This window comes from Ornithorhynchus anatinus, chromosome X5 (genome assembly GCF_004115215.2).
Source record: "Ornithorhynchus anatinus isolate Pmale09 chromosome X5, mOrnAna1.pri.v4, whole genome shotgun sequence".
Lineage (NCBI taxonomy): Eukaryota > Metazoa > Chordata > Mammalia > Monotremata > Ornithorhynchidae > Ornithorhynchus > Ornithorhynchus anatinus.
This window is the reverse complement of record NC_041753.1, coordinates 55,510,676-55,533,518: the sequence shown is the minus strand read 5'-3', so window position 1 is coordinate 55,533,518 and position 22,843 is coordinate 55,510,676. Positions and strand designations below refer to the sequence as shown.

The following is a 22,843-nucleotide window of genomic DNA, read 5'->3' as shown; positions in this document are numbered from 1 at the left end:
GCCACTTGTCAATTTGTCAGCTGTGTGACTGTGGGCAAGTCACTTAACTTCTCTGTGCCTCAGTTTCCTCATCTGTAAAATGGGGATTAAGACTGTGAGCCTCACGTGGGACAACCTGATTACCCTGTATCTCCCCCAGCGCTTAGAATAGTGCACTGCACATAGTAAACGCTTAACAAATACCAACATTATTATTAAGTAAAGTTGCTCACCACAGAATCATTTTTATCAAAACCTAAAGTCAGGCCAATTAAACGATTTTTATCAGTCCATATTTAAATGGCTCAGATTAAACCAACTAGGAGCGGATTTGGGACACATCATGAAACATCTGCCCCACACCGGCTTAGTATTACGAAAGGCAAAATGTCTGGAGAGTGCATCATTTTTGAACATTGCATCAGACATTGGGACCCAGATTGTTTAACTATCTGCGCATCTCTGGGCTCTTACCTCAATGTAAAAAGATCCCAGATGGCAATGCCCCCCAAAAAGACCTTTGAATGTCTCTAAACATAGGTGGAACAGTGAATCGCCTATTAATAAAGACATTTTTTTCCTCCACTGGGCTTTCAGTTTCACATTCTTGCCAAAAATATAAAAGTATAACTTTGTACTGTCTGGATAGGGCAGACATCACTCAGTTCTTCCTTGTCTCAATGACGCCATCCGTCACTTGTTTTCAGATAGACCTTTGGTTAATTATTTTAGGGTAAGTCCTGTGGAGTGAAGATACATTACCTGAGACCTGCAGTATTTGTGCAGCAAAGAGAAAACTCTTTCTTAGGCACAAACACATTGTTGCCATGACCCCATGTTCTCAAGGAGCACAGGAGAAATAAAAAAGTTGTTTTACTTTCATGGTTGCCTTATAATCCCTTGGAGGAAGCCTTGGTGGACTTTAATAGCCAGCAGATTCCCTCTTTCCCTTACCCATGATTTTGTGTATTAAGCGTTCACTAGCAACTTCTCGCTGTTGTGTGTTCACAGTTTTTCTTTATCTGCTGTGATTTGTTGTGCAGTCTTTAAATTAGTTTGTAAGATATTGATTGATTAAGAGAGCTTGTAAGCAGAGGTATTCAGTAAGGACAAGCCCAGAGAAGTGAAACCCTTTCAAAATAACCATGTCAGATTCTGCACACTCCAACACAAGACCTTTGTCTCTTGGAGTACGTTAAATCTTGTTTCTCTCCATTTTGTGCCATAAGACCATCAAATGATGCCCTAATGTAAAGCAACTGTTCGTTGTACCTGACGATGAGTATTTGCATTTGATACCCTTTTCAACAACTTCTTCATCCACATTTCTTTCCTTGTAACCCTAACTACAGTTGGAAAAACGGGGGCAGAGGTGAGTAACGGTAATGGTTCTGCCCAAAGACAAAGAGTGTTCATGGCACTGCTGGAAATAATTCTGGCTAATAACTCCTTCCGTAGATTTGTCTTCTCTCTCACTGTGGTTGGCCCTTTGTGGGGCACATTCCCTTTTGTAGTTTCTGAATGGATATTTCTCGAATAGCTGATTTAGAATAGATTGATATTCAATAATGAATTTGGCTGATGAAACAAAAATTGTATTGTTACTCTGTTAATTTTCCTTTATAACCATTAATCCTACAAAAGTGCCAGCTGTTCTTCCTTGTCCCTTAAGTCTTGTCCATTTTGTTCAGCATAAATGGAAAAAAAACAGTTGAGACCGTCCTCGGTGATTCTCCAGAATGTAAGACATTTGGGGTTGGAACAGTTTGCATGCTAACATAAACATTTCACTTCATGTTTTTCGCATTTCCGTCTAAAATCTACAAATGATGGTGGGGATTGTTTGAAAATTCCTTGTAAAAGTTGGTTGTGATCTAGAGCGTTAATCTCTTTCTTCTACCCCCCTAAACCCTAACTGGGCTGGAGTTTTGTTTTGTCTCCCAAAGAAAAAAGGGAAAAGATCATAGACAAGTTTGCTGCTATAAATAATCGGTTCTAAAAATACAGCTGTCTGAACAAATATAAATCTACATATAACAGCTGAACCCTGATGAGGGTATGTTGCTTGCCATAACTGTTTTTAAAAACTCTATCCTTCTTACTGGATCCTGGCACAATTGTAATTTTAAATTAAGCTTGTGTTAAATAGTTTTATTTATCTTGAGTCCATTATCCAGTAGGTGAAATATGAGTAACTCATGTAACAATACTACACAGTGATGAGCATCAGGACAAATGTGAGACTACAGAACTGAAGGTTTTATGAAATGTTATTTTTAGTCGACTTTTCCTCTTCCCCCCAGCCTAAGAGAGTTATCTGTTAGGCTTCAGGTAGTGATGTTTGTTTTCACACAGTATATCAAAAGTTGTTTAGATTTTAATTTTTTGATGGTTGCCAAAAGACTTTCAAAATCCTCTAACGATGGACCAGTGCTTCTGAAATTAAAACAAGTATAGAGAAATCCACTTCAGAACTAGATTTCCAGTTTGGGACTAGAGTGAGCTTACTAAACATTTTAGGTAAAGGTCGAATGTAGAGGTCTTTAGTGAGAACCTGATTTGTTTAGAGGATTTTACCTTTCAAATCTTAGCTCCAGCAAAGGCTTAAGAAATTCTGAAGACCTTCTTAGCCTCCCTCTTAGCCATGACATGGATGCCACTAAGACTACTCACTTTAGAATCTGGCCACCGGAGATGCCCATAAGGCTCAGGCCACACCTATACAAGAGAATACTTTGGTTCTCGCTTATTTATATTTGTTACGGATCTTTTTAACCAATTTGTTAATGATGACAATGAATGTGTTATGGGCGTGATCAGGAGGCAGAATTTGAAAAGTAAATTCTTGGCCCCGTTTTCTAATAAAATAACATCATAATGTTCTTCATTTTAATATTTAATATTTAGACCCTTAAAAATAAAAAAAACCCTGAAAAAGGTGCAGTATTTGCTTGTGTGCCATAGTTATCAATTCTAGCTATGGGATCATGTTCCTGGAGCTTGTGACCCTAGAGACTGTTTGTGCTCATTGACTAGAGCAGGGTACCACTGATCACATTTTCTTGCCTGCAATGGCTTGTGCAGTCAGTTCTCCCAGAATGCAGTAGCTATGTTCTGGACAAACTCCATGGCCAGGAAACCTAGCATTATGAAAATCACGTCTTGATCGAAGCTGAGCGCCTGTGCACAATCATTTCTTCTGACATCGTATCGCATTCTATCCGGATAGATGTGTGTTGTCAGAAAAATGTCCCCTAACTCCCCAGCAGTGACCTATTCACAACACATAGAGAATTCACAGATTATGGGAAAACTGACTATACAGGCCTATCCCAGGGTACGTCCACCCCACGATGCAACCAACTCGGGGATACAACCAATATTGTTTGATACCTTACCCCAGGTTACAACCATCTCATGATACATACAACCCGGGGATACAACCTGTTTTGCTTGATGCCACGCATACGCCCGACCGGCCCCGACATCCTGGCCGAGCGATACAGGTAAGTAAACTCCTTCCCACCCCCTCCCTACCTGAGCTGAGATTAAGCAACCAGCAACGAGTGGATCTTGGAGAAAGCCCTGCATGCAATTTGTGTCAGATGCTCAAGGCATAGAAGAGTTCCCTGAGCAGATCACTGAAGAAGTTGTTGAATTGAGGAAGTAACATCATCTGGAATTGGGTGATGCAGATATCATGGAGTTGATTGCGTCTCATTCAGAGGAACCACTGTCCAATGAGGACCTCCTGGAATTTAGGCAATCCAACACATCATTACAAAATGCCAAAATAGATGAAGAAGTTCTTGGTTTCTCAACCACCAGCTTAAATTTTCGGATTTAAAAATATTGCAGCGATTTTTCAAGAAAGTGGATGAATGTATAAATATGGTTGAAGAAGAAGATTCTCATGGAGAGAGGAGTTCAAGGATGCCCAGAAGTGTTCAGAAGAGCCAGCCAGCTACAAGGTACTTTATGAAGAAAAGAAGCCTGTTCCACTTAAATTTCAAATTCTTCACTTTAAGTTGATAAACCACTACTACAGTCAGCAGAACAAGATCCTACTTTTGCCATCTCCTGCAAAGTCTAGTACCTTTTGTACCCAATTTGGAGAAATAAATACAACACATAAATGCAGTTTAAAACAGTGTATTGAGAAAATATGAGGGTGTAAAATATCATTTCTTTTTCATTTCTCATTTAAAATTGTGCAGTGCTTTGAATTAATGAAGATTGAGCAGTAGTTTAGTGACATTTATCATTACAAAATATAGCATGTAAAAGAATTTCATAATACTTTTCCACAGGATCTGGAATGGACCCCAATTCATGACATGTTAAGCTTATGGGAAAAACCTATCCCACGATACAACCGTTAATGATACAAGGACATTTTTGAGAAGCATAACCCGGTTGTACCGTGGGATATGCCTGAATTCTAAAAAAAATCCCTGCCTCCCACCAGTCCACCTGACCCTTGTTGATTAGCCCCATCCCATTCATTTTTGACTTCAACTAGAGACTGTTCCCCAGTTCAGAGTCAAAGAGCCATGGATTCAGTTGTTGATAGTGATTTTACTGTAGTATTGATGGTTTCCTGGAGAGGAACCAACTCTCAAACTGATGGAATTCAAAAAAGAGGGGTGGGCCTGGAGACACATCTGTCTACCTTGACTTTGGTTAACCTAGACTGAGCTGGACTTTTTGGGTTACACATGTACAATTAAATTGGGAGGGGCAGTTGGTTGAGGTCAAATCTGACTTTTAATCCTGTCATTTAGCTTGCTTTAAAATGAATATGCAGTCCTCAGATATGTTTTATAGGCATCTCCTGAGAAAAGAAAATGATGTGGACTATTCTTATCTGACTGGTTAAAAATAAAGGTGAGCTTCCTGTCTGCATCTCAGTTGGCCCTTCATTTTGGTAGAAGTTTGGGGAGGATGTCCTGGACCTGATGTAGTGCATCCCAAAAACAATTGCAGTAAAAAAAGCTTGGCTTCAGTATATAGCATGATGGGTAAATAACTTGGGGATATGCCTACCCTGTATCAGATAGAAAACCTTGTTTGGTGTGAAAGTATGGATTCGTGCCCAACTCCAGGCCATTATTAAAAACTTTCTTCCTTGAATCCAACCTGTCCATTTGGGCCTTTTAAGTGAGATATCGTGGAATTCCAAAGTGAAGACTTTGCTGTTCCTGGATCACAACCACTCCTGTGGCCCTGTGGCCAATGGACTTGTGGATCAGGTAATCTTTACGGTATGTCATGGAAAGAATTAGACATGTGACATGCTGATGTGGTCCAATTAGTAAATCTGTTTGGTTTTGAGCTGTACTTCTGGAAGGTAACCGTATTTATAAACAAAAATTCAGACCAGCACGTCACTCACTTGGAATATGTCAACCCATGTAGCTATTTATGTAGCTTTGTAGCTCATATGGAGAGCCTACTTACTATAAGAATTCTGTTTTGTTGGAATCCATTTTGTTATGCCAAAGATAGTTATTTATTCATATTGGTACCCAATTTGGAGAAATAAATACAGCACAGTTTAAAGCACAGTGTACTACGTTAGAAAACAATTTGAGGATGTAAAATATAATTAATTTTTGTTTCTATTCAGCATAATTTCATTTAAACTTTGCCTTTCAGGATGCATAAATATAAATGTTTAGCAGCCTAAGTAATTCATGATCTCATGGCACTGATATTTCTCTCTCTTCTCTCCCCCTCCCCCGGTAATTGTCTGTGGCCCCTTCCGTGCATGTGTAAAGCACTGCCACCTTGTGGAGAAGGTGACAGTATGGCAAGTTGAGCTAGGGACTTCAGAATTTAGAATTTTTGTTCCTAGACACCTGTTTATGTTTCTTTATACCAACACTGAAGGAAGGATTTAGGTCAGGGAGTGACCATTCGTGTTTATATATAGGTTTGACGATCTGCTGAAATATGCATTTTACCATTCCAACCAACACTGGTATGACACTGCCACCATTTATCTCTGCACATGGAGGGAAACGTTGGCCATGAAGTCAGAAGAGGCGTGAGGAGGATGACTGAGTGGTCATCAGAAATTTTAGGAACAAATACTATCCAAGGGTGCAGTAACTGTTTCTCTAGGTGACGGGTTTCTGGAGAACTGAATAATGTTCTGTTAAAAGAGTAAATTATTTTGTGCTTACACAATGCAGGACACCTACCCTTGGAAAGACAAGATCAGATTGATTGATCAGATTGATTGATCAGAGTTGATTACCTCTCATTCATATTGTATTTTTGGACACAGTTTCTATTCTAGCAAGCAACATATGGGAAAGGTGGGCATTGAAGTTATAATCTCCCTCTGTCTCTCTGTGTCTCTCTGTGTCTCTGTCTCTCTCTCAGGTCATAATTTGGAGTACATCTCGCATGGACAAGTTGCTGGATCAGCTGTGACTTCCAAATCTCAAACAACGGTCCTAGAGCAAGAGGTTGTGACAATAAAGGGGGAGAAGATTACCATGGGAGGAATGGATTCTGTCCAGGAATCCTTTCCTCCACAGGATAGTGCAATATCTCCAGTAAACCAAACAGATGACCATATTGCCCCTGGACATTTTGGTAATTATATCCACTTATGATACTGTTCTACCAGAGTCAGTTGGTTCCAATGTTCCCCTTTGAAGGATTGAATCTTCTTAGAAATGAAATCAAGAGTATGGGGGATTATACGATTTTTTGAGAGCACCCAAATTTAAAACACTGTATTATGTTAACTCTGTAACGATTGATGAAAGAGAAACCCATTTAATTTCTGGGTGCCTTCCAGGAATTTCCATGAGAAGCCTATCAAGTTTCCAAATTGAAAATTAGTCTTGACAACAATTAAATATTTTTCACCCAAGGTCCAAGGAACAGGTTTTCCTCCACCATGTTCTGGTATTAATCTAGTGTCTCTGTTGATGTTGTGGAGCCAGAGAAACTGTTATCAATTTGCCTTGGAACTGTTTTAGCCAAATCAGTGGAAAAGCTATTCAGATTCCTCTGGCTTCAATTACCTCTGTCTGGGGGATTTTAGAGAACATTTTTAGATAATTGACTTTATTCAGCTCAACCATAATTTTCTCACCAATTTTGTTTACATATTATTGGCTAGTGTACGGGCCCCTGGATTTGGGCCATTTTTATAGAAAAGGACAAGATCACATGGAGACTTTGATTTAATTTGTGAATGTGTCATGGTGACATGTGTACCCCATGCAAATCTGTATTGAAGCATGCTCTTGGCCCTTCTGTTTCACAGTCGGTACAAATAATGAAAATACGCTCAAATCCATTATGAAGAAGAAGGATGGAAAAAAGGATTCAAGCAGTACCAAAAAAAATCTTCAATTTGTTGGCATCAATGGAGGGTAAGAAAACATTTCAGGAGGGGTTTTTAACTCTTATGCTTTTTTTAAAAAAGTTTTTCTCTTCCTTGACTCTGGTATGTCCCATATTGCTATTATTTGGGAAAAAATGCTAGTGTATGCTGCCAGCACTCCATGAGTTATGATAGCATCATATGTGCCCAGAAAAGAGCATTAAGGGACTCTTTTCTCAACTTTTTGCACTCACATGCTTCTGTATAAAGAATGTGATGTGAAGCTGAGCAGTTTTCATATTCTCACTTGGAATAATAAGATCCCATGCCTGGAAAAAAAAATAGGCACCAAGATATCTTCTATATAGAACCACATTTGCTGGTTCATATCAAAATTTGAAAGCAGAGAAGGAAAGTAAAGGGCTCTCTCAACACAGGCAAAAGTAGATTCGTTCATTGTTTCAGAAGAGGCTTCATCTCACAGTGGTTCATGTTTGAAAAAGATATTTTTTTTTTTGAGCTTTGAATGTAATGGGAAACCTGACCAGCTTATTGGTGCTTTCCAGTAGCCATGTCAAAGTACAAGGTGTGCTTTCTCATTATCCATTTGTTGTTTCCTCTCTAATCGTTTATCTCATGCCACATAAAATGGATTATCTGAACCATTTCTCCCATAATTGGAACTAATGAACACATGAATCACTGTGGGTAACTCAAACTGAAAAGAACTGAATAGTTCATTGAAATGATACACAGAAGAATAAAGCACAAAATTGAATAAGCATTTAGACATCCATAGATAATTTCATTTTTCATAGTACATGAAATATTCAGTCAAATGTCTTAAGCACCAATTGGAGCAGTTGATTTGTTTTGCAGCCTGAGCTGAGTTAGGGAAGTGGAGGAGGGGCAAGAGGAGGAATTAATTCAACACTTCAGTTTATTGAAGGGAGGAGACAGGTTATTAAACTAGTTACCTAGATGCTCTAAGAGTATTGACTATAAAATGGAAGGAAGAATGAAGGAAACAAGGAGAATTGAAACCTAAGGGCAGGAAAGGACCAGATCTTGATCACTTGTAAGCTCATAAAGAAGACTTTCTTCTCCACTGATAATGGGCAATTGATGTGCTTGAATTTTGTTTTATTTCGGGTGTATGGGTAATATGCATAGGCTATTTTGTCCATTGAGTGCTTAGCCCATTCAAAACAGACCACTTTGAAAGCCATGTTTCTTCCTACCTCTTTAACTGGTGAAAGGGTTTTACTTTATTTCTAGATTGACTTAAGACTAATAATAATGATGGTATTTGTTAAGCACTTACTATGTGCAAAGCACTGTTCTAAGCGCTCTTTGGCAATCTCTAAGTCAGGCCCTTGAGCTAACCCTTTATTAGTCTAATTGTGCATATCTTGAAATCCTAATTGCCATGTAGGTATGAAACCACCTCAAGTGATGAATCCAGCTCAGATGAGAGCAGCTCTTCAGAGTCAGATGATGAATGTGATGTCAATGAATATTCCCATGAAGAGGAGGAAGAGGAGAGTAGCCCTCCGGGAACAGCCGAAGGACTCCATGCTGTTGATCAAGATGGTTTCAAACCGGCCGGAATAGAAGATGAGATGCAGGTTCAAGGAAGTGAACCCGAGAAGGTGGAAATCAGAGAGAGGTATGATATAATAATAATAATAATGTTGGTATTTGTTAAGCGCTTACTATGTGCAGAGCACTGTTCTAAGCACTGGGGTAGATACAGGGTAATCAGTTTGTCCCACGTGAGGCTCATAGTTAATCCCCATTTTACAGATGAGATAACTGAGGCACAGAGAAGTTAAGTGACTTGCCCACAGTCACACAGCTGCCAAGTGCAGCGTGGCTCAGTGGAAAGAGCCTGGACTTCGGAGTCAGAGGTCATGGGTTCGACTCCCGGCTCTGCCACTTGTCAGCTGTGTGACTGTGGGCAAGTCACTTCACTTCTCTGTGCCTCAGTTAACTCATCTGTAAAATGGGGATTAACTGTGAGCCTCACATGGGATGACCTGATTACCCTGTATCTACCCCAGTGCTTAGAACAGTGCTCTGCACATAGTAAGCGCTTAGCAAATACCGACATTATTATTATTATTATTATTATTATTATTATTAAGTGGCAGAGCCAGGATTCGAACCCATAACCTCTGACTCCCAAGCCCAGGCTCTTTCCACTGAGCTACACTGCTCTTCCCCTGCCCCTCCCAGATTTACCATTTTCTTTAGCAGTTGCATTGGTTAGCTAGAAGAATCTTCATCTGTATTAGAAAAGCTTTTTACTTGGCCTCCTTAAAAGAAAACTTAAATTTCCAATGGTGAAATGCCGATTTATTGTCATACTCTTTTCAAGCTAGAGGACAAGGATGCCTAATGAATAAAGGTGCTTTTTGGTTTCTGGTCATCATAAACACTTCCAGAAATTTATTTTTAAACTGCGGTGGCAAATCCTATTGTTGTTACCTAAAATCACCATGTGCAGACTTGTCAAACTCCAGAAACCTTCATTGTTTGTTCCCCTGTCTTTCTGAAGCAGAAATTCTTTGGGAATGAACATTGTTTTTAATAATAAAATTCATCATTCTGCAGAATGTAGGCATTTAATAAATATTGTGGATGATGAATTTCAGTGGAGCTGCCAAGAGATTAAGCTCCAAAGCAAAGTGGATTGGGTAGGCACTTGGTTATCTCCACAAGATGGCATTTGCAGTAAAGGTGAATTGTCCTTGTTTGACAGTATTCTGTAATGTTTTGTCTTTAATAAAAAAATACTTCAAGAATGGACCATAGGACATCATAAATACCAACAAATAAAATATCAATAAATCTTGATTTTCCAAAATTCATGTGGCTGAGAGGGCAACAACTCGTAGAGTTTAATAACCAGTATAGATTACCTAGTAATGATGAAGTGCAAATTCAAAGGAACAGGTGTATAACTCTTCAGTTTCAATATTTCACGGTCACGAGTATAAATACAACCACTCAGGTAATCTACCTCTATTTTCATTTCCAGCCCTATGCCAATGTAGTCAGATGGTAAATGTTCTAAAGTGTATTGTGTTCAGTATGTGGGAACATTGCACTGAAACTTCTCCCAGAGTGCAGAGACTGTAAGCTCATTGTGAGCAGGGAACATGTCTACTAACTTTGTTATATTGTACTCTCCCAAGTGCTCAATACAGTGCTCTGCACACAGTAAGTGCTCAATAAATACAATTGATTGATCCTGTGTTCCAAGAAGAAATCCCCTTTCCTCTTAACTTCTCACTCTAGGCTACAAGGCTCTCCATCACCTTGACCCCTCCTATCTCTCCTCCCTTCTCTCTTTCTACTGCCCACCCCACAAGCTCTGCTCCTCTGCCGCCCACCTCCTCACCGTCCCCCGTTCTCGCCTATCCCACCGTCGACCCCTGGGCCACGTCCTCCCGCTGTCCTGGAATGCCCTCCCTCCTCACCTCCGCCAAACTAATTCTCTTCCCCTCTTCAAAGCCCTACTGAGAGCTCATCTCCTCCAAGAGACCTTCGCAGACTGAGCTTCCCCTTTTCCCTCTGCTCCCTCTGCTGCGTCTCTACCCATCCCCTTCCCCTCCCCTCAGCTAAGCCCCCTTTTCCCCCCCTTTCCCTTTGCTCCTCCTCCTTTCCCTTCCCCTACCCTCAGCACTCTGCTCGTCCACTCATTGTATATATTTTTATTACCCTATTTATTTTGTTGAAGAAATGTACATCACCTTGATTCTATTTATTGCTATTGTTTTAATGAGATGAACATCCCCTTGATTCTATTTATTGCTATTGTTTCTGTCAGTCCGTCTCCCTCGATTAGACTGTAAGCCCGTCAATGGGCAGGGACTGTCTCTGTCTGTTGCCGATTTGTACATTCCAAGCACTTAGTACAGTGCTCTGCACATAGTAAGCGCTCAATAAATACTATTGAATGAATGAATGGAACAATTAGACATACATCTAATTCTGAATTGTCATATTCAAATCCAGATTACTCGTGGAGTTTAAAGCTGCCAGTTTTCAGGGGCTGACACAATTCTTAGCCTGCACGCTGTTCTTTTGATCCCAAAGTCATGACTTTCTACCCTGGGAGTTGGGTTTGTCCGAGGTCTGGCCGCTGATCATTTGAAGAGAAGTTCATATTAAATTTACTTTGTGTAGAACTCAGCCATCAGTTTGCATTTTCTTCTTCAGGTATGAACTGAGTGAGAAGATGATGTCTGCCTGCAACCTACTGAAAAACAACATTGATGACCCCAAAGCTTTGACTAGCAAAGATATGGTAAGTCAAATGTCAATATCCATTGTGATACATAACAAGAGTATAGCATGGTCAATCAGTGGAGTGCTGTAAGCTCTTTGTGGGCAGGGATCATGTCTTCCAACTCTCTTGTATTCTTCTCTCCCAAGGGCTTAGTACAGTGCTCTGCACACAGTTAACACTCAATAAATACCACTGATTGATTGCCTACCATTGTAGTAGGCGCTTGAGAATGGTAGAAGCCACGGAAATGCCAATATTAAATTGCTCTCGTTTGCACATTTTCATCCCTGCCATTTGCAATGCAGGAGTTTTTTGCTTTGTTTTCCCTCCACACACAACATCTCTTCTTAGGAATCTAACCAACCGCATGATGGGCCCTTGAAGATGGAAATGGGGGGCAAATTGTACCCTCTTTGCATCTGCGCATTCCATTTCTGTTTTCAGAAGTATTGTGGTTAAAGTATCCGTGGGCTAGGATTTGAGTGCATCTAAAGATAATGTGTGGTTTTCCCTGAAAAAATACACAGTCTGGGCAGAGGTCAGCATTCCTTTTGATTCTAAAAGTAAATGATGTGTTCTAATGCGGAATGCTGCCATTTTAAGCATTGAAATAACTTCTAGTCCACCATTTTGTTTTGGGGCCCAGTGAGAAGTGAAGTGAGCACAGGGGTGTGACTTTTAATTGTGTTTGTAGTTAAACAAGAGGAGTCTCAGTATATTGAATGATTGTCAAATTCAGAACTCAAGTTATGTTTTACCCATTGCCAATTTTATGAAGAAATCAGAGTGGATGACTTGTTCAGGAAAAACACATTCTTTTATAATTATTAAATGATATTCAATAAGTAACAGATAGTGAGCATTGGACTTTGGCAAACTAGGGTTAGAGAGAAAAAAGTAAGTGGAATGGTTTGGGTATCGTTCTGTTGGAGATGTGGGCAGGGAACATGTCTACCAACTCTGTTATACTGTACTCTCCCAAGTGCTTAGTATAGTGCTCTGCACACAGTAAGCACTCAGTAAATACCATTGATTGGTAAGGCAGCCTATCCATTGCTCAGATTTAACTCATGAGGGTATCCACATGATTTCCAACCCTTGGTAGTGAAATTTAACTTTGTAGTGCTATCTGAAACTCATTTAATTTTCCCAGTATTTCACTTAATATAATCCACTTAAATCCTCTCAGGTCAATGATGATAATATCTCATTGGTGTTTCGGAGTAGCGTTTGAGGGAAATGTCAGTAGAATTGAATATATAATGATGAGGGAAAAATCAAAGATGTAGATTGAAAAGGTCTAAGACAAACCCTATGCAGCCTTTATCATGTTGCATTGATACCTTGACGTTGCTCATGCAAGCATTTGCTTTAGGATCCTGTACTGTATCTCCATCTGCCCCCTCCACAACTTCAGATTTTGTCTAAGCAGTGTAGTTTGGGCTGTGTTGGGAACAGGAGAGAATTAGAGTGCAAGTTACTTAATGGTAAAACAATCTGCAGGGCCAACTTCAGAAATTTGGCTGCCCGGAGAAGGGGTGCAAACTTATGCCTCCCTTTTTTCCCCCTCTATCTGCATATGCATGAAGCATAATGACATCATAGGCAACTCTTCATGAAAGAGAATCCGGCCCTGCCACCACGTGAAGTCTAGGCCTGAGTGTGGTTCCTCTTTCCCACACCCCACCTGGGGCAAACTCGGCCCTAAATCAGAAAGTGGCAGAAGGAGTTCAGAGCACTGCCCCTGCTTAGAATTGTCCAGACCAGCCTGTGGGGCCTGGGCTCTGGTGAGGTTCCTTGTGTTCCCTTGCCATTCAGGCCTGATGCGGCCCCAACTTGCTTCAAGCCATCAGTGGGCAGGGGTGGGGGTCCTGAATAGGACTGTGGGAGTGGGGCTACCACCTATGCCTTCAGGCAGAGACAGTGCCAGGGCAGCTCCAGAGCACAAAACCAGGGCTAAATTGACCCTGTATCAATGGAAGGAGGAGCTTGGCATGCCATCCCTGTGTGCCCACCATCTTGAGAAGGTCTGATATAGTTGCCATCTTGGGCGACTCAGGAGGAACAGGTGATTTGTCATTTACTATTCGAAAATGGCCCTGACAGTCCAGGCAGATAATTTCTATTCCCTCCGTGTTAATGTGAGAAGACCATCTAAACAATAGAATGTGGGGAGGGAGGGAGGGAGGGAAGGCAGGAGGGATAGCCTCTGTATAAAAGTGATTGATTTCTCCTGGCTAAAAGATTAAAAGGCAAAGAGCACTAGCTTGAATTAAGCTCTAGGTCTAGAGGAAAGAGACTGTGGGGCAGCTGTCCAAGTCGTTCCTACATTATAAAATGTGAATATTGGTTACAGATGTTCTCCCCTAATTTAAAAATGGGAGTAAACTTTAAGGGGGGGAGAAAACAAATGTAAATCACAAACACCTGCCACCAATCTTCACCGCCTGGAATTTGGATTTAACCATACCTCTTTCAGGAAGATGAACAATGACACGCATACCAATGACCTGGACATCAGGGAGGATCTAAAAAGGCAGGGCAGTGAATCTAAGGCAAAACTTAAAAGACAAAAAAAGACACTTGGTGAACCTAATGAATGAGACTATTTTCACAGTAGTTATAACAGAGCATACGGATTGGGATGCAGGTGTTGGGTAACATGAACACTCTGATTTTTAAAGCCAAAAGATATGATCGAGCCAGGAGGATGAGGTTTCTATGGTTTTGGATGTTTGGTTTTTGATTACAGACTTCTTGCCTGTGCTTAACTAAAAAAGATCTTTTTTTTTTGGAATGCCAACCTAGTGCACAGGAAATTTGTATATAGTAGAAAACCTGACTAGAAGGTTTTGTTTTGGTAGCGATTCTGTCTGAACACTATCCAGCATGAGTGGTTTCGTGTGTCAAGTCAGAAGTCGGCCATTCCTGCCATGGTTGGGGATTATATTGCTGCTTTTGAAGAGGTGTCGTCTGCTGTCCTCCAGCACATCATCAACATGGCCGACGGCAATGGAAACACAGCCCTCCATTACAGTGTATCCCACTCCAACTTTGAAATTGTGAAGCTGCTTTTGGATGCTGGTATGTCAACTGAATCAAACTTCTCTCCTGCAGAAAGAAGAAGCCGGTTCATCCAGCTACAGAATTTTTATAGTTTAGAGCTCGGGTGGGGGCTGTGTATCGAGCACTGTTCTAGGCTCTGGGGTAGATACAAGTTAATTGGGTTGGACATAGTCCCTGTTCCACATGGGGCTCACAGTGTAAGTAGGAGGGAGACCAGGTATTGAATCCTCCTTTTACAGGTGAGGAAATTGAGGCACAGAGAAGTTGAGTGACTTGCCTGAGGTTACATAGGCAAGTGACTGAGCCAGATTTGGCTCAGGTCCTCTGACGCCCAAGCCCAGACTCTTTCCACTAGGCCGTGCTTTTCCTCTGTGTTTGCCATTCCAGACTGCAACAGAGACCTTAAGTATTAATTGAGCCGTGTTTGGTCTGAACTGCGGGATTCTCTTTTAAGCAAACGTCTTGTACCATTGCTGGAATAGTTTTGGTCAGTGGCCTATTTCTGGAATCACTCAAAACTTCCAAATGTTCAGTTTCATAGACTGAGAATCTGGACCAATGAAACACATCTGTGAATAGAGAGAAAGAAGTTGGAACCAGATATAAATAGTCGTGGGGAAAGGGATGTTACAGACACACCCATCTCAACCTCTTCTCCCTCTACAGATTCTTTTTTGGGAACATAACCCATTTTTGGCTAATGCCATTGAGTATGGAATCAGATGGCCATCAGCTTTGAGGAAATTTCCATATTGCTTTCTTAAATTTTCTCTAGTGGAAACATTACTAAAGCTTAAACATATAAGGCTTCTTTCCTTCCCTCCTCCCCACCCTTTCCTTTAATGTGTGTTGAACCCATTTAAACAGTACTAGAAGACACATTAGTAAGTCCCAGGAATCTTTAAGAATTATAGTAATAGAAGATGGGCCTGAACAAAAAAAAAAATAGCCCTATTAGTTCCCAGCAGTTCCTTAGAAGTCTTATTGTATTTTTTATTCAGACCAAATACTCCTGGAACTGGAAGTTGTTTAATCGGTATGCTCTTTCTAATGCACTTTGGACGTGTTTTAAAATGCTCTGTGGTGTTATAAGTAGCTACGGAAGGATTCGGCATTGTTCATTCCAGCCTTTACTGTTTGTATTTCACTAGCCATTGTTATAGATTAGTTCATTTTTCAAACAGGAGTTACCTAAATTTAACATTCAGGCCCCTACTGAGTTTTTAATGCTCCTCTGAAGCAAGGGTTGCTTAAAATAGTCTAAAAGGACAATTGCATACAAGTAGCATTGTGTCTCGTGTGACCTTTTGCCTCGCACCAATCATTTTGAAAGAGAGGATTCTCCTTTTGCTTAAGACTATCTCCTTTCAACTTTCCTCCTAATGATAATAATAGTGATTTTTGTTAAATGCTTACTGTGTGTCAGTCACTGCACTAAGTGCTGGGATCCATACAAGTAAATCGGGTTGGACACAGTCCCTGTCCCACACGGGGCTCACTGTTGTAATCCCCAGTTGACAGAGGAGGGAACTGAGGCACAGATAAGGTCGCCCAGCAATACAGGTGGCAGAGTCAGGATTAGAACTCAGGTCCTCCTGACTCCCAAGCCTGTGCTCTATCCACTAGACCATGTTGCCTCTCCCGAATTATATGCAGTCACTGAGCCACAATTGTGGTTCAGTGGGCTCTCAACCCAGTGCCTTCTGTTCTTCTGCATAATCACTGTTGTGGGAAGGAATTGCTGTTTTCTAAGGGCTCTGTCATTCCTTTGCAGATGTGTGTAATGTAGATCATCAGAACAAGGCCGGGTACACCCCCATCATGCTCGCAGCGCTTGCAGCTGTGGAAGCCGAGAAAGACATGAGAGTAGTGGAGGAACTCTTCGGCTGTGGGGACGTGAATGCCAAAGCTAGTCAGGTCAGTACTGCCGCATTCCAACACGACTGAGGCCTGTGCAGAGAGGCCAGGGGCCAAATGTTCAACTGGGATAAAATTAGCACCTAGCGGGGGGACTCCTGTGTGTGCATGGCTTCCTTTAAAGCCGTGTTTACCAAAGACGGGGAAAATGTCGGCCTGAATTTTCAATGATAGACTTTGGTTCTCTCCAACCTATTTTCCTCCGTGAATCCGATAAACTTTAATGTACGTGATGCAGTTTATTTATAAACTGAGAAGCGGTGTGGCTTAGTGGCAAGAGCACGGGCTTGGGAGTCAGAGGTCGTGGGTTCTAATCCCGGCTCCGCCACCTGTCAGCTGTGTGACTTTGGGCAAGTCACTCAACTTCTCTGTGCCTCAGTTACCTCATCTGTAAAATGGGGATTAAGACTGTGAGCGCGAAGTGGGGCAACCTGATTACCTTGTATCTAGCCCAGTGCTTAGAACAGTGCTTGGCACAAAGTAAGCACTTAACAAATACCATTATTATTATTATTACTATAAATTTCCCGTTCAGGCTCTGCACTTTACGCTAACGAAGAGTCATTTGGGCCGTGTTTCTTCGCTTCTCTGCAGAACATTTCCATCACCTCAGGGACACTTGGTCCTACCTTCCAGCGAGACTAAAGTCAGAGCTTCTTCTAAACAGCTTATCAAAGGAGTGGTTTTCCAGGAGGTGCATGCACCACTCACTGGGGACCTGAGAATTAGTCATTAGGTTTCATGGACTGGGCACAGGGACACCAGGCAAGAGTGTGTGGATGTTGGCTCAGTGCAAATCACCACTAATGCAAAAACAACTCAAGTGCATGCCCTGCCGGATGTATCATATAGTTCCCCTTTCTTCTCCTCCCTACCCTGAAGATCCTCAGAAACCCAGGTGGCCCTAGTTTGGCATTTTACTGTGGGAGAGAAAGTAGTGCTATTCAGTAGCACCATTGGTTTCTGAGTAATGCTCATGCCGAATGGCACCAGGCCATTAAAGGTGCCTTACTGTATTTTCATGGGCACTGTTTACTAGAGTGCAGGAGAGTCTCTCTCTCTCTCTCTCGGATGCACTCTCACCATCCCTGGCATCATCTTCAAACCAAAGGCCAACTCTTTACTCGCTCTTACCCTTCACCTCCCCATCATCCTCCATGCCACCTTCCATCCATGCCATCCTTCAGGACAGTGGACCCTGCCTGGTGGACTCCGAGTGTATTTCTGATCTCTGCTATGGTTTCTTCCCGCAGGCCGGCCAGACGGCTCTCATGCTTGCAGTCAGCCATGGGAGGATAGACATGGTGAAAGGTCTGCTGGCCTGTGGTGCAGATGTCAACATCCAGGATGATGAGGGGTCTACCGCCCTGATGTGTGCCAGTGAACATGGGCATGTGGAGATAGTCAAACTGCTGCTGGCTCAGCCTGGCTGCAATGGCACACTGGAAGACAATGTAAGCTCAAATCGGGCTTTCTCATTTTTGTGGGCTTGTATCTTTTGGGGATAGAAGAGAGACAGAGAAAGAAGAGGGCTGACCAAGGGAAACTGAATGTGTGAAATCTAGGGGTCAGTCTAATACCAAGCATAATGCTGTGGTCAAATGCAGCATGAACAGCTTCTGATCTATTCAGTTGCTAAACAAAGACCATTTATTTGATTGCAATTGTCAGTCCAAATGTCTTGATAATATGGAACACTGCCCCTCTGCACTCCAATAAGTCCAACTCTCCCTTGGGCAAACAGACAACCTCACAGCCTGCTGCCCCTAGCAGAGCAAACTCACCTTAGAAAGCCTAGGTTGGCAAATGTCCTCTCTGAAAAAGTCTTTTCTGCCAAATCATAAATATTTTTGTTTTCTCTTCTGTAGGCATAGCCAATTTTAGGTTTCTGTATCCATTTTAAAAAAAAATTCTAAACACATTCAGGAGAAAGCAAACACCTATGTGGTGTGACTTGCGAGTCCAATATACAGAAGGTATTAGTGTGCAAAAATTAAACACATAACTGGTGCAATTCAAGAGAACTCATCAGTATTCACACATGTGGTTTATACACACACACACATCAGTGCTTCATTTTTGAAAATGATGCTATTGACAAGGCATTCCTAACCATGCATGTGAATGTGACTGAAAAGACTAGTGTGTTACCAGTACTCCTTTCTGCTCTATCTGCACAAAAAGAAAAGTTCCTGCAGCCCTGATAGGTTTGTCCTATACAGGACCTGTCTTTATTTCAAATATACCTCTTGGTATCTTTGATTTTCATGAAGCATTTGCTCAAGGAGATCAGCCCTCTCCTGACATGCTACCTGCTAGGCTGGTCTGTCAGTTGCAGTGGCCTTCCAGCAGTTCATTACAATGTTGCTCATTTGAGACTGTGCTTCGCTATGTCTTTTTTAATCATTTATTCTGTCCTCCCGGCTTGCGGGTGGCCCTTTTCAGTTCACCACTCAGCAGCTGCTGGGGCATCCTGCTGTCATTCATTCTCACATGTTCCACCCAGTGGAGCTGGGTTGCTGTGAGCATTGCTTCACCGCTGGTGAGCTGACTGTGTTTTACGACCTCGTTGCTGGTAATCTTGTCCTGCCATTTGATGTTGAGTGTGGTTCATAGGTGGCGTTGGTGAAACTGCTCAAGAAGCTGGATGTATCTTCTGTAGTAGGTTCAGATCTCACAGCCATGTAGACGGTTGGACACCACAACAGCCTTAGAGGCCTTCAACTTGGTATGGTGCTTGATGCCCGTTGACACCACACTCTCTTCCTTGCAGTCTACGGATAGCCGTGCCGGCCTCTTTGATTCTGCTCTTGCCTCGTTTTCTATCTGGGCGTCATTGCATGGTGGACTACTGAGGTAGCAGAATTCAGTGACAATATTAAGTTCTATGTTGCTGTTAAATCAACAGTGCTTCATAATTATTTGCTTTTCTTATGTACATGCTTCAAGTGTGCAGTCATCACAAATAGCAGTTCCCAGACCTCTGTCATGAAGACTTTTGTTCATGCTCATATCCTGTTGAGCTGAAAGAGTTTCTCCGTGCCTGGGAACGGTATTCTGACTCAAGCTTCCAGGTTTCTCATTGTTTTCTTAAGCATGGCAGCTTACCAGCGGTGGAGCAGGACTATTCCTGTCACACAACCCTGCCTCGTTCCAGTGGTGAAGCGGTGAGGGTCTGCCAGGGCATCTTCAACTCTGACTCGACCAACCGTGCCATCGTGGAGTAACCTAAGGATCTTGGAGAATTTCTCTGGATCAAACTGAAGGGATCTGCTTCCTATAAGTTAATGACGAGGAGGAGAAACTTGTTCTGTTGCCCTTGACTTTAATGTTCTTTTTCAACCCATCCTTTCAACCTAAAAGGAATCAGATATTTGACATAGAGTGAGGGAAAGTGATAGAGTCTAGGGATTGACAGTTCTTTTTCCTATGAGAACAGAATTATGCATATTCATTTCCAGTAATGATGATGAATGCTTTCCCCTAAGACTTTTGGGAAAATCAATTTTGACAAGTCTTCTGGATAACTCTTACGATGGTGTTGTGATAGCATCCACAAGATCCCAGCTCCCTTGGTACAGAAAACTATCGCAACCAATGGCCTTGAAAACATGTCTTGCCCATGGTGCTTATGGGAGCCTGTGAGCTAGAGTGTCTCCTCTTAACTGATTGGAAAAGCCAGCTGGTGCTCACTCACAGGGTACCACCTCCCTTGGCACCACCTGGCCTCCCAGCTTCCTCTTTTGCTCTGAGCGAAGCTGCTGCAGTGTGACTCTCCCTGCCTTCTCTACTGACATTCCACATCACACTTTTGCCTTCACCCCAGGCTGCTGCCATTTCCAAATTCTATCTGCTCCTCTCCCATCTTTCTCCCCACAAACCCTAGCCTTTGGTAGGGACAAGCAGTGGGCAAGAAGAATTCTGGTCTATAATTTTTTTTTTCCAAAGACCATAATGCTGTCAAGGGACCTGAAAGTGAATATAAACCCTAACTTGTTTCTCCTTGTTCGTTTCAGGATGGCAGCACGGCCCTATCTATAGCCCTAGAAGCTGGACACAAGGATATAGCAGTTCTTCTGTATGCTCATGTAAATTTTTCGAAAACCCAATCACCGGTCAGTATTTGCTTGGCGTTTAGAAATATAGCAGAGGCTCACAGAGTTGATGAGCAAGCTCATTGAAGGAATCAAGGGCTGGGGATGAAAGAAGTCAGTGTGGTATTTGGACAAGAAGTCACCTGTTACTTGTTTAATAACTTGCATGCTGTGCCTTTGATTTGGCCCAGGAGTCCAAAAGGGTTGCCTGTTGACCACATGTAACATTTAAATAACTTGTTTTGTATCTGCAAGTTATGGAAAAGGGGGAAAAAATCAAATAGCAATACTGAAAGTCATAAACACAGACCACAATAGCCCACCTTTTACCCCCAAATTACCTCTGGGTCAGGAACAGTTTGGTCAGTTAGCTCTTGTCATAAAAAGATCTCAGGGAACCGGTGCCCTTGGAATTCACTAGCATTAACTTTCCTAGACCTCATCTTTTTCAAACTGTGGATGACCCTGAAATTTCTGTGGCCATTGGTCAGTTCAGGAGGGTCTCAACCCCTCTCATCTTGCCATCAGTGACTTTTGGTTCTGCCCAGGGATGGGCTGACACAAATCTCATTTTTGGTCTATCCAGGACAGCAGTTCCAGAATACTCAATTCTCCCCAGCTACGCCACCCCGCCCCTCCCCCCGACCCCAACCCCTCGACCCCACTCAATTGTTTCAAGGTATTCTTATTAACACCGCTGTCTTTTTTTCCCTCCCCTCTCCAGAGCACGCCTAGGCTTGGAAGGAAGACCTCTCCTGGTCCTACCCACAGAGGTTCATTTGACTAATTATGCGCAAATGCCCCCTACATTTTTAATGCCATCATTAAGCTGCTAATTGTTACTGTTATAGTGACAGATACCGAATGTAAATGTCTCGTGCCTGAACTCACCAGCAGATAGAAAGCATAAGCCTCAAGCGAAAGGCAGAAAAACGTTCAAACTGAAAGACAGCAGCAGGCCACCGCCTACCACTAAAGGCGGGTTCCTTCAACCATTTCGCCACACTTGTACGACACAGTATAAATTCAGTTTCTGTTGCTGTTGAGTCTGTTTGTTCCGTTATGTACAGTTTAGGAAAATATAAACTTATCTAAGCAGGCTGCTTGTCTTTCCTCTTCCCCACCTTTGACAAGTGTCATGGTCTCAGTGGCATCAGGTGTGTTAGTTCTCTCAAAATATTTATATTTGTTAATATGAAATTGTTGGCAATAACTCTTTTCATGAATTTCATTCCAGAATAACATTATTGAAGTTTTTTCCCCATCTTATTTTGAAATAAGACAGCTGAAATGACCTTGGCTGTCAGCTCCTTGGACCTGGGCTAATGAATTTCTGGTTAGAAATCGAAGCTGAATGTTCTGAAGTCTAAAACTTGTCAGAGGAAATGTCTCTGTATGGATGTGCTGGATCATGTTATAACTTTTTATATAAAAAGATTATTATCTATAGAAAATTAATTCACACAGTATTTTCACCCTTTTATATTCCCAAGTAATTAAAAGCTACATGAAGAAAGACCTGTTACCCCATTTTTTATTAATAATTGTATATCATTGTCCATATCTAAAGTCGAATCGTGTTAGGGGTATCGGCTGTGTATGTATCTCTAGAGGAATGGAGTGCAGTGCTCCAAGTATTTATGGCATCCTCTTTTACCATATATCATTCACTCTAGTCAAATATGTATTTAAATGTTTGAAGTGCCTTAGACTCTTGCCATTTTCAAAATAAAATTTCATTATGCTCCTTTTGCTTGCTTGTGGTTCAGTTCTGTTTGCTCTTTTCCCCATCCCTAATGAGTTACAACAGCAGCAGCAAAATCCAGTGAGTGGTTTGAGTTGGATCACTCTAGTTGTAAATATTGTTATAGCTCTCTCCCCTGTTAGAGTGTAAGCTCCTTGAGGGCAGGGAATGGATCACTTCTTTGTTCCATATTTTCCAAGTGCCTGGAACAGTGTGCCACACCAAGTGGGTACTCAATAAATGCCACTATGATGACTACTGCAACTACAGTCAAGTGATTAGTAGAAACTTATGCAATGAATATAAAGGATAAATGCAAAACAGCATTTCTCTTTCCTTCTGGTTGTTTTCAAAACAAAACAAATGTTTCCTCAAAAGCCAACCTTATGGCTTTTTGT

General features: G+C 41.8%; 1 protein-coding gene across 8 annotated transcripts in view; it reads left to right on the top strand.

The window, feature by feature from the left end:
- KANK1 (KN motif and ankyrin repeat domains 1) overlaps nucleotides 1-22,452 on the top strand; it is a 209,570-nt gene extending 187,118 nt beyond the window's left edge. For 6 of the 8 annotated variants that reach the window (XM_039910722.1, XM_029054989.2, XM_029054987.2 and 3 more), the window contains 8 exons: nucleotides 6,370-6,585; nucleotides 7,268-7,376; nucleotides 8,763-8,996; nucleotides 11,555-11,642; nucleotides 14,489-14,708; nucleotides 16,465-16,607; nucleotides 17,861-18,061; nucleotides 20,624-21,363. In XM_039910722.1, the coding sequence (XP_039766656.1) occupies nucleotides 6,370-6,585; nucleotides 7,268-7,376; nucleotides 8,763-8,996; nucleotides 11,555-11,642; nucleotides 14,489-14,708; nucleotides 16,465-16,607; nucleotides 17,861-18,061; nucleotides 20,624-20,788 (1,376 nt within the window). In that variant the 3' untranslated portion in view covers nucleotides 20,789-21,363. Of the gene's footprint in view, nucleotides 1-6,369; nucleotides 6,586-7,267; nucleotides 7,377-8,762; nucleotides 8,997-11,554; nucleotides 11,643-14,488; nucleotides 14,709-16,464; nucleotides 16,608-17,860; nucleotides 18,062-20,623; nucleotides 21,365-21,425 lie in introns of those variants that run through there. The other 2 variants (XM_039910723.1, XM_039910724.1) reach the window with 2 other exon arrangements.
- Nucleotides 22,453-22,843: the final 391 nt, after the last annotated feature.